We start from the raw sequence: 17,543 nt of genomic DNA, 5'->3' as shown, positions 1-17,543 counted from the left end.
TATGGGGATGGTTTACATTTTGTAAATATATGGGGATGGTTTACATTTTGGAAATATATGGGGAAGGTTTACATTTTGTAAATATATGGGGATGGTTTACATTTTGTAAATATATGGGGATGGTTTACATTTTGTAAACATATGGAGATGGTTTACATTTTGTAAACATATGGGGAAGGTTTACATTTTGTAAAATAAATATATGGGGAAGTTTTACATTTTGTAAAATAAATATATGGGGAAGGTTTACATTTTGTAAAATAAATATATGGGGAAGGTTTACATTTTGTAAAATAATATATGGGGAAGGTTTACATTTTGAAAAATAATATATGGGGAAGGTTTACATTTTGAAAAATAATATATGGGGAAGGTTTACATTTTGTCAATATATGGGGAAGGTTTACATTTTGTCAATATATGGGGAAGGTTTACATTTTGTAAATATATGGGGAAGGTTTACATTTTGTAAATATATGGGGAAGGTTTACATTTTGTCAATATATGGGGAAGGTTTACATTTTGTACATATATGGGGAAGGTTTACATTTTGTACATATATGGGGAAGGTTTACATTTTGTACATATATGGGGAAGGTTTACATTTTGTACATATATGGGGAAGGTTTACATTTTGTACATATATGGGGAAGGTTTACATTTTGTACATATATGGGGAAGGTTTACATTTTGTACATATATGGGGAAGGTTTACATTTTGTACATATATGGGGAAGGTTTACATTTTGTACATATATGGGGAAGGTTTACATTTTGTAAATATATGGGGATGGTTTATATTTTGGAAATATATGGGGATGGTTTACATTTTATAAATATATGGGGATGGTTTACATTTTGGAAATATATGGGGAAGGTTTACATTTTGTAAATATATGGGGATGGTTTACATTTTGTAAACATATGGGGATGGTTTACATTTTGTAAAATAAATATATGGGGAAGGTTTACATTTTGTAAAATAAATATATGGGGAAGGTTTACATTTTGTAAAATAAATATATGGGGAAGGTTTACATTTTGTAAAGTAATATATGGGGAAGGTTTACATTTTGTAAAATAATATATGAGGAAGGTTTACATTTTGTAAATATATGGGAAAGGTTTACATTTTGTAAATATATGGGGAAGGTTTACATTTTGTAAATATATGGGGAAGGTTTACATTTTGTACATATATGGGGAAGGTTTACATTTTGTACATATATGGGGAAGGTTTACATTTTGTACATATATGGAGAAGGTTTACATTTTGTACATATATGGGGAAGGTTTACATTTTGTACATATATGGGGAAGGTTTACATTTTGTACATATATGGGGAAGGTTTACATTTTGTACATATATGGGGAAGGTTTACATTTTGTACATATATGGGGAAGGTTTACATTTTGTAAATATATGGGGATGGTTTACATTTTGGAAATATATGGGGATGGTTTACATTTTGGAAATATATGGGGATGGTTTACATTTTGGAAATATATGGGGATGGTTTACATTTTGGAAATATATGGGGAAGGTTTACATTTTGTAAATATATGGGGATGGTTTACATTTTGTAAACATATGGGGATGGTTTACATTTTGTAAACATATGGGGAAGGTTTACATTTTGTAAAATAAATATATGGGGAAGTTTTACATTTTGTAAAATAAATATATGGGGAAGGTTTACATTTTGTAAAATAATATATGGGGAAGGTTTACATTTTGTAAAATAATATATGGGGAAGGTTTACATTTTGTAAAATAATATATGGGGAAGGTTTACATTTTGTAAAATAATATATGGGGAAGGTTTACATTTTGTAAATATATGGGGAAGGTTTACATTTTGTAAATATATGGGGAAGGTTTACATTTTGTAAATATATGGGGAAGGTTTACATTTTGTAAATATATGGGGAAGGTTTACATTTTGTAAATATATGGGGAAGGTTTACATTTTGGAAATATATGGGGATGGTTTACATTTTGGAAATATATGGGGAAGGTTTACATTTTGTAAATATATGGGGATGGTTTACATTTTGTAAACATATGGGGATGGTTTACATTTTGTAAACATCTGGGGAAGGTTTACATTTTTCGAAGATATGTGGAAGGTTTACATTTTTCGAAGATATGTGGAAGGTTTATGTTTTGAGATCTGGAGAAGGTTTATGTTTTGCAGATCTGGAGAAGGTTTATGTTTTGCAGATCTGGAGAAGGTTTATGTTTTGCAGATCTGGAGAAGGTTTATGTTTTGCAGATATGGAGAAGGTTTATGTTTTGCAGATATGGAGAAGGTTTATGTTTTGCAGATATGGGGAAGGTTTATATTTTACAGATATGGAGAAGGTTTATATTTTACAGATATGGAGAAGGTTTATATTTTACAGATATGGGGAAGGTTTACGTTTTGCAGATATGGGGAAGGTTTATATTTTGCAGATATGGAGAAGGTTTATATTTTGCAGATATGGAGAAGGTTTATATTTTGCAGATATGGAGAAGGTTTATGTTTTGCTGATATGGAGAAGGTTTATAATGTGATATTGATGCGATAAGATGTGATATTGTTAATGGAGACAGCACATCAAATACAGAATCTACATACAAAATATGTACCAAAATAAACAATCAATCCACAACACACCTCTGCTTTTGGAGCACTTTCTCCATGCCGACTAAAATGACAGGCTTTTTGTGTCCCTTCCAGACGGGCAAAGAATCGTTGTCCAACTGAACATTACTGGAATACTGCTCTTCCAAAGCAAGCAAGAAATTGATGCCAAAGTTCACCTTATTCAGACGAACAAATGACCCTCCTGTCGGGTGCCTGTTGTGCAAACCATGAAGGTTAAAGTTCAGTGTAGAGAATCCTTGATTCAAGATTTGATATCACAGAGTGGTTACAAAAAAAAGCCAGCAAACTCTAAATGTAGAAGCACTGTTAAGAAAGCAGAACACATTGGTTAAAACCTTTGAAGGTTTTGGAAATGTGTCCATGAAGAATACTCACGTGCATTTAAAATACTGTTTGCCTTCATGGCTGCCATCATGTAAACCTCTTTCTGGGTTGTCCCACTCCACCCCCAGCCAGAGCCCTGCAATGATAAAACAGCGATTTTACAGCATTAGTGAGGCAAATAGGATAGTGTTCTGGCCCTTCAGTGGTCAAGTCTTGGTTTGATGCCAGGCTTGTACTTCTCAGGCAGGGCAATGCATCAATGAGGTTGTCCGTTAGAGGGGAAGTTTAGTGAGCTATCCCCTCTGTGACCATTCACTTGACGTTAAAGATCCGTGCTGCCTTTCTAAAAGATTGGGCCATTATGTGCCGGCACTACGACGAAATTCTAAACTCCTGCTTTGATCTACAAGAAATACCGTGCAAGTGGGATAGCTTCACCTCATGCAATTATGAAAAATAGCAGCCAGGTAGAGTCGACACATAAATGACTGAATAATATTGGATCGGCTTGTGATTTCTAATGAATGTTGTGATTGGACACACCACAGGTATTAGATATTACCTCAATGAGCTGTCAAAGTAACGTACAAGCCTCGTTACCTCTGCCACCAAAGGTGAAGGAGGTTATGCTTTCACCCTTTTCCGTCTGTCTGTTACTTGCAAAATCGAAGATTTTTCAAGTATATTGGTTTGTCGCATTTGTTATTCTGTCTGTCTGTTTGTCGCCTAAAGGTCACAATTTTAAACTGATCTTCAGGAAACTTCACCACATGGTAGAGTTTGTCATAAGAAAGAAGCCTATTGTTTTTTTTGTTTGTTTTTTTTTAGGTCAAAAGCTTCACCTCCTGAGATTATGAAATCCTCAATTTTGATCTGATTGACTTGAAACTTGAATGGGTTTTTCATATCAGGTCAATTCATTCAACCACCAATTATTTTTGAGGTCCACATAGGCCAAAAGGTTAAGAGAGGCTGAATTTCTAAAATCCTCAATTTTCATCCGATCGAGTTGAAATTTGAAGAGGAGTTGCAAGTTTGATCAATGAATTCAACCACCAATTATTTTTGAGGTCAAATTTGTTTCATGGATTTTGCAAGTGTCATGCTCTGCACGACGTCATCGTCTTGATTGTTTGTTTGTCTGTGTGCAGGATATCTCAAAAAGTTGTGGACGGATCCGGATGAAATTTTGTGGACAGGGTCAATGTGTGACAAGGACAAACTGATTACATTTTGTTGAAGATCTGGATCTGGATCAGACTACAAGAATTTTTTAAGCGATTCTTCACCATTGAGAGGGCCAAAAATGATATATAGAACGATATTTCAAAAAGTTGTGGATGAATTTGGACGAAACTTGGTGGACATAGTGGGTGTGTGACAAGGAAGAATTGATTCAATTTTGTTGACTATCCGAATTTGATGATTTTTAAGTGATTCTTCACCATTGAGAGATCGGGCTAAACTAATATATAGCACGATATCTCAAAAAGTTAAGGACGGATGCAGATGAAATTTTGTGGACAGGTTGAGTGTGCGACAAGGACAACGTGATTAGATTTTGGTGAAGATCCGGATATGGCTACTATAATTTTTTCATTGATTCTTCACCATTGAGAGATTGGGCCAAAAAAACAATATATAGCAGGACATCTCAAAAAGTTGTGTACGGATTCGGACAAAACTTGGAGGACACGTTGGGTGTGTGGCAAGGCCAAATTGATTAGGTTTTGGTGAAGATCTGAATCCAGATCTCGACACGAGAATTATGTAATTTTTAAAGTGATTCTTCACCATTGAGAGATCGGGCCAAAAACGATACATAGCATGACATTTGCCCTTACCGAAGGATGGGTATTGCATTTGGGTCCGTTTGTTTGTCCGCACAGAAGTTTCGTGTATTTCTTCGCAACCGCTTGTCAGATTGAGACAAATTTTTCACCATTGGTGCGACTACCGATGCAGAATGTTTCAATGTTAATTATGACATCATTGGCCACGTGGTGTGGCAGCCATGTTGGAAAAACGGAAAATAAATTGGACCTCTGTATCTCTGAAACCGCACCAAGGACATTTTTTTTAAATTTGACACAGCAAGTAGTATGCATGGGGAATGAGTGTGAAATTTCTTTATGATGTCATAGGTGCCTTTGTTATGACGTCATAATTGCATATGTAGAACGCTACATCCAATCAGTATGAAATATTTTGAGGGTCATCTAGGGATAAAAAGGTCGACAAGTTTTTTTTGATGACATCATCGGTCATGTGATTTGGCAGCCATTTTATTTTCTTTTTAACCTTCAAAAATCTTCTTCTCTGAAATGGCTGAACAGATCAAGTTTTAACTTTACACATATGACCGTCTATCCATGAGGAACAAAAGGTTCACACAGATGATGCTATAGGTCACATGATTTGGCAGCTATATTGGTTTTAAGAAAATATTTAATAATGTTTTCTCTGGAAATGCTTAATCAATCAATGTGAAACTTTAAAATTGTGATCTCGTGGCGATGGGGAATAGATGTTTTAAATTTCAACTTGATCAAACACATGGTCTGGCAGCCAGAATCATTAAATTTTTTTGATGTGGGGTTTTTTTTAAAAAATTTTTAAATAAGGCTCAATTGGATGGATGGGTTTGAGGGTAGAGGAGTAGCAGCTGAAATGCAAATCCTATCCAGGATCCTCCTGATGACTTCATCTTTCCTTTTTGCTTGTCTGGGTTCCTTCTGTTTACTCCAATGCAGGACTGTACTTATTGGGTCTTCCATTTGACTTGAATTGAATTGATTTTAATCCCATCCTGGATTCAATTGAATAATACTAAAAAAACACATCATGGGTCAGGCGGGGTTATCCCATCAAAGCAGGGCGTCTTGGTACTCGGCCATCACTGCCAGCAGTTATAAAATGGCAGTTCTAATTATGTCTCTTATTAATTACGTAACACACCAGAACACAAACGCCACACAAAATGCACCACACATAACTACACACGCACCAAACAACACACCACACAAAACAAGTCTTGGTGAGGGTCTGCAATCTCTGGTTGTTCTTTTTCTTGTTTAAAAATGTATTGGGCTCGATATGTTCTCGTGGATCAGGCATTGCATGGCAGAGGTATGTGCTCTACTGAGTGCCCCTCTAGTTTTGAATGTCGTTACATGTCACTTTTGTTTTCCAGATTATGTAAAGCTTTAATTTGTGGCCATCATATTTGTGCAAAGGACAATATTGTTGATATTGTTGTAGATTTCCGCCCGTTCGGCGTGCGGACGACCACCTTTGCCCAATTGCGGCCGCGCGTGCCCACCGAACGCGCACTCTAGTCGTAGCATCCGGAACAACACCGAAACCCAGCTACGGGTGTTTTTAACACACCATAAACCAGCCAATCCCTCTGTCCACACGCAACAGGGTCGATCGCCGAATTGTCGACGTACCTAATTATTCGTGCAGAGATACCGGGAGTTTATACCTCGACGGGGCCTGCACGAAATAGAGCCGCTTAAGCAGCTCGTTCCGTATGCGATTGCCGAGCGGTTTTATATCGCCAAGTCCCATCGGACCAGATGTACGTTTTATCGGCTTGATAATCAGCCAGCTAATATCCGGAACATTCCATGGCAGTCAATGTGAGGAAGGGACGCAACGAGCAGGTGACATTCAACAACGGGGACATTAATTTCCATACAGGCAATGCAATGAATGGGGGGATGGGGATAGGACACGAGCAAAAAGCCTACAGCCGATTCCTATGATCATTTACAGCACGCACTTACACAATTCACTACTTAAGGACAAGGCGCCACAGACTTTCATGCAAAACCCAAGAAAGAAAGAACTGGGCTCGTGAGCCTTTATAATTTCTCAGAGCCGGGATGACTGAAGGGGCTCCGAGAGACTGGGCGGGCTACCTGGCCACCCTCGTGGTGGCTCGATGGGTCCTTGTTCGGCGACCCTCGGCATCTTTGCCTGGACCCCCGAGCTCCGACCGTCTCCCCTGGTCGTCCGGCCTCCACTGCGGCCTGGCCTAGCCGACGATGCACTGGAGGAGTGAACGGGTCTCGACTCCGGCCTCCTGGTTGCGCCGGCAAACCCCCAGTGAACCAACTGCCCGCACTCCAACACTGAACTCTCCAGCTCTCAACGGGGCGTCTCTCCACTCCCAACTCCCACCGACTCCGAACTCCCCACACCAACTCAACTGCCTCTTCGGGCAGCAAACGCGGCTTTTTATCGCCCCCGGGGCGTTCGCCCCTCCCTTCCCGGTGCACGGGGGAAAATCCCAGGAGTGATCGGCTTGGCTCTGTTGTTGTTGTTGTTGTTGTTGTTGTTGTTGTTGTAATAACCGTCATCCGTGTTTATGCCGTTCTGAGGGACCCGCCCCAACCGTCATTTCTGTTTCCTTCTTCGGTGGCTTTCTGGGAGTGGTGTTTTTGTTTGTAGAGGAGGGTCGCTGTGTTGTGGAGATTGACGAGGTTGTTGAGTTGTTCTTTATTTGAAATAAAGGATAGAACAGAATAACGGCTAACGCAGAGATGCACAGCCCGGCACACGAACAATTCCCGTTATACATCGGTGGGGAAATCGAACCTGGAACACACACTTACCGAAATAACTGATCTTCGGGGAACCTGAATGGTGTTCTGTGAATTTCCACAACCGTAACAATATGTTGAGGGATAAGTTCAACACACTTTTGCTACAATAAGCAACTCATCCCAAAACAAATGGCTTTCGTAGTTACAAAGCATCAACTAATCCATTGCTTTTGGTTCAGTGAGTTCGTGTTAATAAAATAAAATAAAATAAAAACTCATGAAGAAATCTGAATTCTTATTAATTTACAAATAGTGCAAACAATGATAAACATTCCACAAATACACCTTCTCTGCATTAAGGTTTTTTATTATTATTATTATTATTATTATTATTATTTTAATCTCACCTTTTGTTTGAAGAACTTGTCCCTTGAACCTGACTGTACCATGTTCATTACGACACACCACCCGTGCCCCCACTTCCACCATGGCCATTTCGTTGTTCACTTCAGCCTCAAATAATAAAGCACAACCAATATTGAAGGTCAATCACAAAGCAACAAACAAGGTCGTTTACTCCAAAACATTTTTGCCAGTTCTATGCATCTTGGAATTAAAGCAAAATAATTTCTACAGAAATCCTAATTTCCTAACCCATGGGACCAGCAAATGAAAAGCGGTGAATGGATGTCTGTCCCTGCGTAAAGCGAAATAAGTAATCAAATAAAAGCTATCCGACTATATCAAAAAAGGCAATTCTATGTATGCATGTACCATGGACTTACATCCACCAACGACACTGTGTACTACCCATTCAACACGTACAGATCAGATGGCCACGTGAGAAGGCTTGTCCGCCATCACCATTCCAGGCGACCGAGCTCGGAACACCCGGATGTACCGATGAGTTTTCACGTGAAAAGACTTTGCTCTAATCCCCTAGTTCTACATTATTAACTTGGTCTCCCTGACTTCTTCAATATTACATGTATTTACATTCTCTGTTTAAGGTCCAGGATAGTACACAGGAGTGGCAATGAAGGAAAGTTTGTAAATTATTAATTAAATGATGGGTTTCATTGAATCCAATAACCCAGTGATTCCATGTGAAATGCTCAATGTAAAATCATACTCAGAATTACGTGATGCAACACTCAATTTGAGGGAGCAATTATGAGATAATTCATTGACATTTTGCTCCTTTGTTGAAGTCAGATGATAAAGTAGGTTGAACAGGATTTATATACCACTTTTTCGTGGGACTGTATTTTTCGCATTTATTGCAGAGTGGGCACGTTGGACCATTGGACCAAATTGTCATTTGTCTTCACGCCCTTGTATACCCGCTTGAGCATAAGGTTTCTGTTAACCAAGACCAAAGCCTGGTGTTGGCTTAGCAGTTATGGTGGTGGCTTGGGATCCAAGGGTCCTGAGTTTGAGCCCCGATTTCCATTGAATTAACACCAGGGGGTTGACTCAGCCTGTCATCCTTCCGAGGTCCACGAAATGAGCACGTGTACTGGTAATAGGGGCACTGCATCAGAGGCATAGCCGCGCCCCTAACCAATGATGCAACCAGCAGCCAAAAGGCTGTACATGAAGGGAACCAAGGCCAGATGTGTTTGGGCCAGGGTGGGGAGAGGGAGGGATTATACGTTCGTTATTATTGTTGCCAAATATTACGAATGTACTATTATTATTGTTGTTAATATTATAAGATTTAACTAATATATGCTTTGTTACAATGTTATCATTGTTTTTGTCATATTTTTATGCTTCCGCTGACAAAGTCGCCAGGGGCATTATGTTTTTAGGGTGTCCGTCCATGCTAACTTTGTTTTCTCGGCAACCTCTTGTCGGATTGAGACAACATTTTCAACGTAGGAGCGACTACTCGTGTTGAATGTTTTAATGGTAATTATGATGTCATAAGTCACGCGGTGTGGCAGCCATGTTGGAAAAGCAAAATTTTGGACCTGAGTATCTCGGATGGGTCTCAAGGACAAACACAGCCAAGACGCGTGGGAGGGTGCTGCCCTGTATTAGGTGGGGGCAGAGTGAGGAAGAGGGGGAGAGAGAGGGGGAGAGAGAGGGGGAGAGAGAGGGAGAGAGAGGGAGAGAGAGGGGGAGAGAGCTGCTCTGTATAAGGCGGGGCAGAGCGAGGAAGAGAGGGGGAGAGGGGGAGAGGGGGAGAGGGGGAGAGGGGGAGAGGGGGAGAGGGGGAGAGGGGGAGAGGGGGAGAGGGGGAGAGGGGGAGAGGGGGAGAGGGGGAGAGGGGGAGAGGGGAGAGGGGGAGAGGGGGAGGGGGAGAGGGAGAGGGAGGGGGAGGGGAAGGGGGAGAGGGAGAGGGAGAGGGAGAGGGAGAGGGAGAGGGAGAGGGAGAGAGAGAGAGAGAGAGAGAGAGAGAGAGAGAGAGAGAGAGAGAGAGAGAGAGAGAGAGAGAGAGAGAGAGAGAGAGAGAGAGAGAGAGAGAGAGAGAGAGACAGAGCTGCTCTGTATAAGGCGGGGGCAGAGCGAGGGGGGAGAGAAAGAGGTGGGAGATGTAGTGTCCGAGGTGCAGCGGAACATGGAGAGTGAGAGCATTAGCAGTAACTCCGCTTTATTGCGCGCCCGGATGTACATCACCGCCACCCCGAGCGGGCGAGTGTTCCGGGATAGAGGGATATGGAGGGATATGGAGGGATATGGAGGGAGATGGAGGGAGATGGAGGGAGATGGAGGGAGATGGAGGGATATGGAGGGAGATGGAGGGAGATGGAGGGAGATGGAGGGAGATGGAGTGATATAGAGGGAGATGGAGTGATATAGAGGGAGATGGAGTGATATAGAGGGAGATGGAGTGATATAGAGGGAGATGGAGTGATATAGAGGGAGATGGAGTGATATAGAGGGAGATGGAGTGATATAGAGGGAGATGGAGTGATATAGAGGGAGATGGAGTGATATAGAGGGAGATGGAGTGATATAGAGGGAGATGGAGTGATAGAGTGATATAGAGGGAGATAGATGGAGATAGAGGGAGATAGAGGGAGATAGGGATAGAGGGATATACGGATAGAGGGAGAGAGAGAGAGTGAGTGTAATGCTTATGAACACGCGCACGCACGCACTTTGTGCTGGGCAGATATCGGCAACTCTTCAGGAATCGGCAGATTGGTGTCAGTGTGATTACCGAATACAGTATATACTATATACAACCCAAAAACATAGAGTAGTCTTCACCCTTGTTTTGGGAGAATTTTAGTGAAGAGATTATACAAAATATCATCACACCATTTTAAAGCCTTTATCCCTGAGGAGGGGTCAGCTTTTTGCAGGCTCCAATCATGGTACTCTTTCTTGTGGCAATGTTTTTATGGCCAGATGCCCTTCCTGATGCCAACGCTTTAGTGACCTTCGTCACGGAGGGATAATTACCAGTATACTGGTGCTCATTTCGCCGACCTTCGGAAGGATGACAGGCTGAGTCAACACCCCTGATGTTAGTTCAGTGGCCAGCGGGGCTCGATCTCAGGACCCCGAGGATCCCAAGCCACCACCCGAACCAGTAAGCCAGCACCAGGCTAAGAGGTTATTAAAACAACGTTGCATTATTGATGTTTCAGAGAGATATACATAAACATTAAACTTTATAATCAGCTACCAAGCGTCATGTGATGGGTGGGAAAAAAAAATTTGGCTCTGTAATTTAGAAAACATGTGAACACAGCAAACGGCTCTGAAATTGGGTGTTATCAAATATATTTTCATTTGAAACTTGCAAAGAGAAACGATGGAACCTTTGTAAATCATGTACCTCTACATTGTCGCAACTGCCGACTGTACATCCCGAATGGGCCAAGAACTGTACCGCAAGCAACTGGAGGGCACTCGGCAAGTGGCTTAAGCACTCAAGCAAGCACTCCAATTAAATGGTTGATAAAGAACAGCTAGCCAGGCTGTGGCTGCATACTATAAAGGATCCCTTAAACTTTAAAGCCAGTCTTGAACAAGCCCGCAGCAGTTAAAGAAATTAAATGAATTCGTTCAAATAATGACTTTATCCACAAAAGTGATGCTGTTCAACGTAGAACCCTGGAGACAACGCAAAGTTTAATTGCCCGTGAAAAAAAGACATTACAGATAATACGCCACATTGCCTGCTTGTCTGTGCACGCGTTACGTGGTACATCAGTTCATGGTCTGGTGCAAATGTAATAACTTTATTTCAAAACATGTTTTGTTTTTTTTTAAACCAGATTTGCTTTGATTCCCTGGAGAGCACCTCACAAAACCTCCGAAAATATAGATACAGATCTGGCAGACATTAAGGCTTAGTATTCCCTCTGGGAGACAGGGCATGAGGTCGAGCAGTGAATGCATTAAATCATATAGCTCAATGAAGCTGGTTAATTTTGGCACGTTCTGAAATCATTTGTTCGCTCAATATAATTCTCTAAACAGGAGAAAAAGATAAGTTTCATGCTTTGGAAATTTCTCATCTTCTTGTAAGGAGATGGAGGGAACGTAGCCTTGTGTGCTTAAAGGAAATAGGTATATCTGCTTAGTAAGAAGACTCATTATTTCTTTAAATCATCAGATTTCACTCCAGATTCCGATGCTTATTTAGTCCGGACGATATTCGATCCCCAAAACCGAAATATTTTGATGATATACTTGAATTACTCTGTGAGATTACTATTTTTTCTTTTCTTCTAAAATCCTCAATTTTCATCCTCTTGACTTGAAATTAAAAGAGCATTCTCATGTCAGGTCACTGAATTCAACTACCAATTAATATTAAGGTCAAAAGGTGAACACAGGACTAGTTTCTAAAATTGATGGATAGGGCCAAAAACTAAATACATCACTATATCTTAAAAAGTTGTGGACAAGTTATGACAAAACAAGTGGATGAGTTGGATAGGTGACAAGAACAAGCGGATTGGATTTTGGTTCGGATCCAGCCCATCAGTGGGATACAAAACGTGAACAGTTCCACATGGCAGAGGTCTGCGCTTTACTGAGTGCCGTTCCACTTTGTGAGAGTTTTTTCCAAGTTGTCACTCCACGAGTGATTTTTCATTTGTTTGTTGGTTGGTTTGTCTGTCTGTCTGCTCACCTCCAGCCCAAACCGCTCAATCAATCGTTCTGGAATTTTCAGAGATTATGATCACTGAACCTGCGACAGTCCCACAGTCCCACTTCATAAAATTTGGTCGACCAAAAAGGTCTACATTGGCCAAAAGGCCAATTTGAGGCCAAATTTTCTAAAATCCTCAAATTTCATCCAATTCACTTGAAATTTGAACAAGATTTGCATACCAGGTCAATTAATTCAACTCTTATTTTTGAGGTCAACATCGGCCGTAAGATCAACCCAACATAGGTCAAATATTTAAAATGTTTCTAAAGTTGCCAATTTTCATCCGAAAGACTTGAAATTTGAAGACCATTTGCATATCAGCTTAATTAATTCAAGCACCAAATCTTTTTGAGGACAACATCAGCTAAAATAGGCCAAAAGTCCAATTTGGGCAAAAATTTCAAAAATCCTCAATTTTTATCCAATTAACTTGAAATTTAAAGAGCATTTGCATATCAGGTCATTGAATTCAACCACCCATTATTTTTGAGGTCAATATTGGCCAAAATGTCAACATGGGTCAAAACATCAACATGGGACAAATTTCTAAAATTATTTCAAGAATAGTCAATTTTTATCCGATTGACTTGAAATTTGAAGAACATTTGCACATCAGTAAATAAGCAGATTAGACTTTGGTTCGAATCCAGCCCATCAATGGGATAAAAAACGTGAACTGTTAAACCTGGTTAAACGCTCTACCGAGTGCCATTCTACTTTGTTCTGTTTTGCCAAGTGTAGCTCTACGAATGATTTTTCATTTGTTCACTTGTTTGTTTGTGATCAAAATATCGCAAAGAGTTGTAGACGAATTTGGACGAAATTTGAAGAGCTTGGGTATATAGCAAGGAGGAATTGATTCGTTTTGGTGCAGATCCAAATCCGAATCCAGACCCAAGAATTTTATAGGTGATTTTTTTTTCACAATTGAGTTATTAGTGATAAAATGATAGATAGCAGGATATCTCAAAAAGTTGTGGACAAGTTGCTTCGATGACAAGAACAAGCTGATTAAATTTTAGTTCAGGTCTAAATCAAGATCCTGCCTATCAGTGGGATACAAAAGGTAAACTAATCAGCCTGGCGGAAGTCTGCGCTCCACCGAGTGCCATTGTAGTTCGACAAGAGTCTGTGTGCGAGTTTGTTTGACTTTTATGCACTCCTGAACGGCTGGGATGAGTTACAGAACTGATGGTTATCCTTGGGGGAGGTTTTAGGGTCAATGTTTATCCCATCTGTAAAGTACAGGTTATTCATGGGAAATGGGGTGGGGGGGTGGAATGAGTATTTCTCCCGTCCATAAAACGTTGGTCGAGGGGAAGGGAGGTGTGTGTGTGTGTTTATCCCATATGTAAAGGACAGGTTATTTGAGAGGGGGGGGTGAGTGTTTATCCCATATGTAAAGGACAGGTTGTTTGAGAGGGGGTGAGTGTTTATCCCATATGTAGAGGACAGGTTGTTCGAGAGAAGGGGGGAGGGGGTGAGTGTTTATCTCATATGTAAAGGAGAGGTTGTTTGAGAGGGGGTAGATGGGGGTGAGTGTTTATCCCATATGTAGAGGACAGGTTGTTTGAGAGGGGGGTGAGTGTTTATCCCATATGTAGAGGACAGATTGTTTGAGAGGGGGTGAGTGTTTATCCCATATGGAAAGGACAGATTGTTTGAGAGGGGGTGAGTGTTTATCCCATATGTAAAGGACAGATTGTTTGAGAGGGGGGTGAGTGTTTATCCCATATGTAAAGGACAGGTTGTTTGAGAGGGGGGGTGAGTGTTTATCCCATATGTAGAGAACAGGTTGTTTGAGAGGGGGGTGTGAGTGTTTATCCCATATGTCATGGACAGGTTGTTTGAGGGGGAGAATTGGGGGGGGGGGTGAGTGTTTATCCCATATGTAGAGGACAGGTTGTTTGAGAGGGGGTGAGTGTTTATCCCATATGTAAAGGACAGGTTGTTTGAGAGGGGGGATGAGTGTTTATCCCATATGTCAAGGACAGGTTGTTTGAGGGGGGGATGGGGGGGTGAGTGTTTATCCCATATGTAGAGGACAGGTTGTTTGAGAGGGGGGTGAGTGTTTATCCCATATGTAGAGGACAGGTTGTTTGAGAGGGGGATGAGGGGGTGAGTGTTTATCCCATATGTAGAGGACAGGTTGTTTGAGAGGGGGGTGAGTGTTTATCCCATATGTAAAAGGACAGGTTGTTTGAGAGGGGGGTGAGTGTTTATCCCATATGTAGAGGACAGGTTGTTTGAGAGGGGGGGTGAGTGTTTATCCCATATGTAGAGGACAGGTTGTTTGAGAGGGGGGATGGGGGGTTGAGTGTTTATCCCATATGTAGAGGACAGGTTGTTTGAGAGGGGGGGTGAGTGTTTATCCCATATGTAGAGGACAGGTTGTTCTAGAGGGGGGTGTGTGAGTGTTTATCCCATATGAGGAGGACAGGTTGTTTGAGAGGGGGGTGAGTGTTTATCCCATATGTAGAGGACAGGTTGTTTGAGAGGGGGGTGAGTGTTTATCCCATATGTAGAGGATAGGTTGTTTGAGAGGGGGGTGTGAGTGTTTATCCCATATGTAGAGGACAGGTTGTTTGAGAGGGGGGATGGGGGGGTGAGTGTTTATCCCACATGTAGAGGACAGGTTGTTCGAGAGGGGGGGTGAGTGTTTATCCCATATGTAGAGGACAGGTTATTTGAGAGGGGGGATGAGTGTTTATCCCATATGTAGAGGACAGGTTGTTTGAGAGGGGGGTGAGTGTTTATCCCACATGTGAAGGACAGGGTGTTCGAGAGAGGGGGTGAGTGTTTATCCCATATGTAGAGGACAGGTTGTTTGAGAGGGGGGTGAGTGTTTATCCCATATGTAGAGGACAGGTTGTTTGAGAGGGGGGGGTGAGTGTTTATCCCATATGTAGAGGACAGTTTGGTTGAGAGGGGGGGGGAGTGGTTATCCCATACGTCGAGGAGAGGTTGTTTGGGAGGGGGGGGTGAGTGTTTATCCCATATGTAGAGGACAGGTTGTTTGAGAGGGGGGGTGAGTGTTTATCCCATATGTAGAGGACAGGTTGTTTGAGAGGGGGGTGAGTGCTTATCCCATATGTAGAGGACAGGTTGTTTGAGAGGGGGGGTGAGTGTTTATCCCATATGTAGAGGACAGGTTGTTTGAGAGGGGGGGTGAGTGTTTATCCCATATGTAGAGAACAGGTTGTTTGAGAGGGGGGTGTGAGTGTTTATCCCATATGTCATGGACAGGTTGTTTGAGGGGGGGATGGGGGGGGTGAGTGTTTATCCCACATGTAGAAGACACGTTATTTGAGAGGGGGGGATGGGGGGGTGTGTGTTTATCCCACATGCAGAGGACAGGTTGTTTGAGAGGGGGGGTGGTGGGGGGGGTGAGTATTTATCCCATATGTAAAGGACAGGTTATTCATTCGTTATAAAAATAATCAAGTCAGGTAAGAACAACATGTTTGTATGAACAATAAAACTGTAATCATGTTTATGGCGAAGGGGGGAGAAAGATCGAGCCCCCCCGTTACAGCACTGACTGCAGAATAACTTCGGAGTGAAAAGCAACGATAAGTAAATAATAATAAAATAATAACCCCGCCAAGACTGCGATATTAAAACACGTGATTCCCAGAGTTCATTGTCGTAATGAAGATTTTTATAAACATCACAAACGTTATAACCCAATCATCAGGATCACAACAAACATAACCCACCATCAGCTGGAACGCAACGCAACCCGGAACCACTTGTTTTATAGTGGGAGGAGCTTGGTGACAGCGTGCTGATTGGTTGGTTTCCCACCAATGCCATGATCACTATCCTGAGGGAAGCATTATTTGTTTTATTAAATCATCTTAAAAAACAAAATCTCAGTTTCCTTATTGTTTTTACTTTGAACTTAATAATTCGAATGTTGTCTACATTATGGATTATATTAATATGTATAACAGGAAATAAAAAACCCAATACCTTTCGATCCTCACGTTCATATTAAGGATGAGCACTCGATTTACATCGATGATTTGGACAGAGGGTGATAAGGAGCAGGCTTTCGAAATGTGAAGATGATATAAACGTTGGAGGTAGATCCACCATGTACGGATTTGACTCTTCACACGGCGTTGGTGCTGCCGGAGCGGTTTCTTGGCAAGCGTTACATTAGGTGGTTTGCCATGACCTTCCCAGCATTGTGTGTCCGTACTCGTTCCTGTAAATGCTGAGCACGAAGCAAGGAAGCAGCACATACCATTTTTAACGTCTTCGGTAATTCCTTTACTTGGGCGGTGTATAGGCAATTACCAGCTGTCACAATCGCTCCAGAGAAAATATAAATAACCAAAGTTACGTGCAGAACCCCAAAAACAAATTTGACTTTAAAAAATAATTGGTGGTTTGATTCAATGACCAAAGATGCAAATGTCCCAGAGTTCAAATGACGACATCCCAAAGGAATTATGCGCCGGTCTTGAGGGCCGAAATGACTGCCATGCGATTCATTCACAATCTTTTCTGTGTGACTGACCCTTGCGATAACGATCGAAAATCTACTTCATGCAAGGCAGTAAGTTCACCTGTTTACCACGGATGTGACACAAATTAGATTAAAAAAAAAAAACAAAATCAGAAACTTTACAAAAACGAATTCAACAATACCTAACAACTGGAAGTTGATAAATGTAAATGCATGCCAACCATCGTCAGACGAAAATGAACACGTGGACCTCTCTTGCTCTGAGAACCCTGTCACACCTTGACGTTTTAGCCAGCGTATGGCAACGTATCAAAATGTATGTAAAACGCTGGCGTACGCTGAACTATTGATGTTTTTTTTGTTTTGGACGTATTCATAATGAGTTGGACGTATGCATAACGTATTAGTAA

General features: G+C 41.4%; 1 protein-coding gene across 2 annotated transcripts in view; it reads right to left on the bottom strand.

Moving 5' to 3' along the window:
- The window catches only part of TBCE (tubulin folding cofactor E), a 61,681-nt gene extending 45,197 nt beyond the window's left edge, over positions 1-16,484 (bottom strand). The window contains exons 1-4 of one of the 2 annotated variants that reach the window (XM_085869457.1): positions 16,376-16,484; positions 7,939-8,044; positions 3,030-3,114; positions 2,664-2,846 (exon numbers count right to left, since the gene is read on the bottom strand). In XM_085869457.1, the coding sequence (XP_085725583.1) occupies positions 2,664-2,846; positions 3,030-3,114; positions 7,939-8,044; positions 16,376-16,378 (377 nt within the window). In that variant the 5' untranslated portion in view covers positions 16,379-16,484. Of the gene's footprint in view, positions 1-2,663; positions 2,847-3,029; positions 3,115-7,938; positions 8,045-10,948; positions 11,095-16,375 lie in introns of those variants that run through there. The other variant, XM_085869456.1, reaches the window with a different exon arrangement.
- Between the last annotated feature and the right edge of the window lie 1,059 nt (positions 16,485-17,543).

Source organism: Eptatretus burgeri, chromosome 2 (assembly GCF_056783735.1).
Source record: "Eptatretus burgeri isolate ZD-2024b chromosome 2, Ebu_testis_v1, whole genome shotgun sequence".
NCBI classification, from domain to species: Eukaryota; Metazoa; Chordata; class Myxini; order Myxiniformes; family Myxinidae; genus Eptatretus; species Eptatretus burgeri.
The sequence above is the reverse complement of the archived record's forward strand: the minus strand, read 5'-3'. Positions and strand labels throughout refer to the sequence as shown.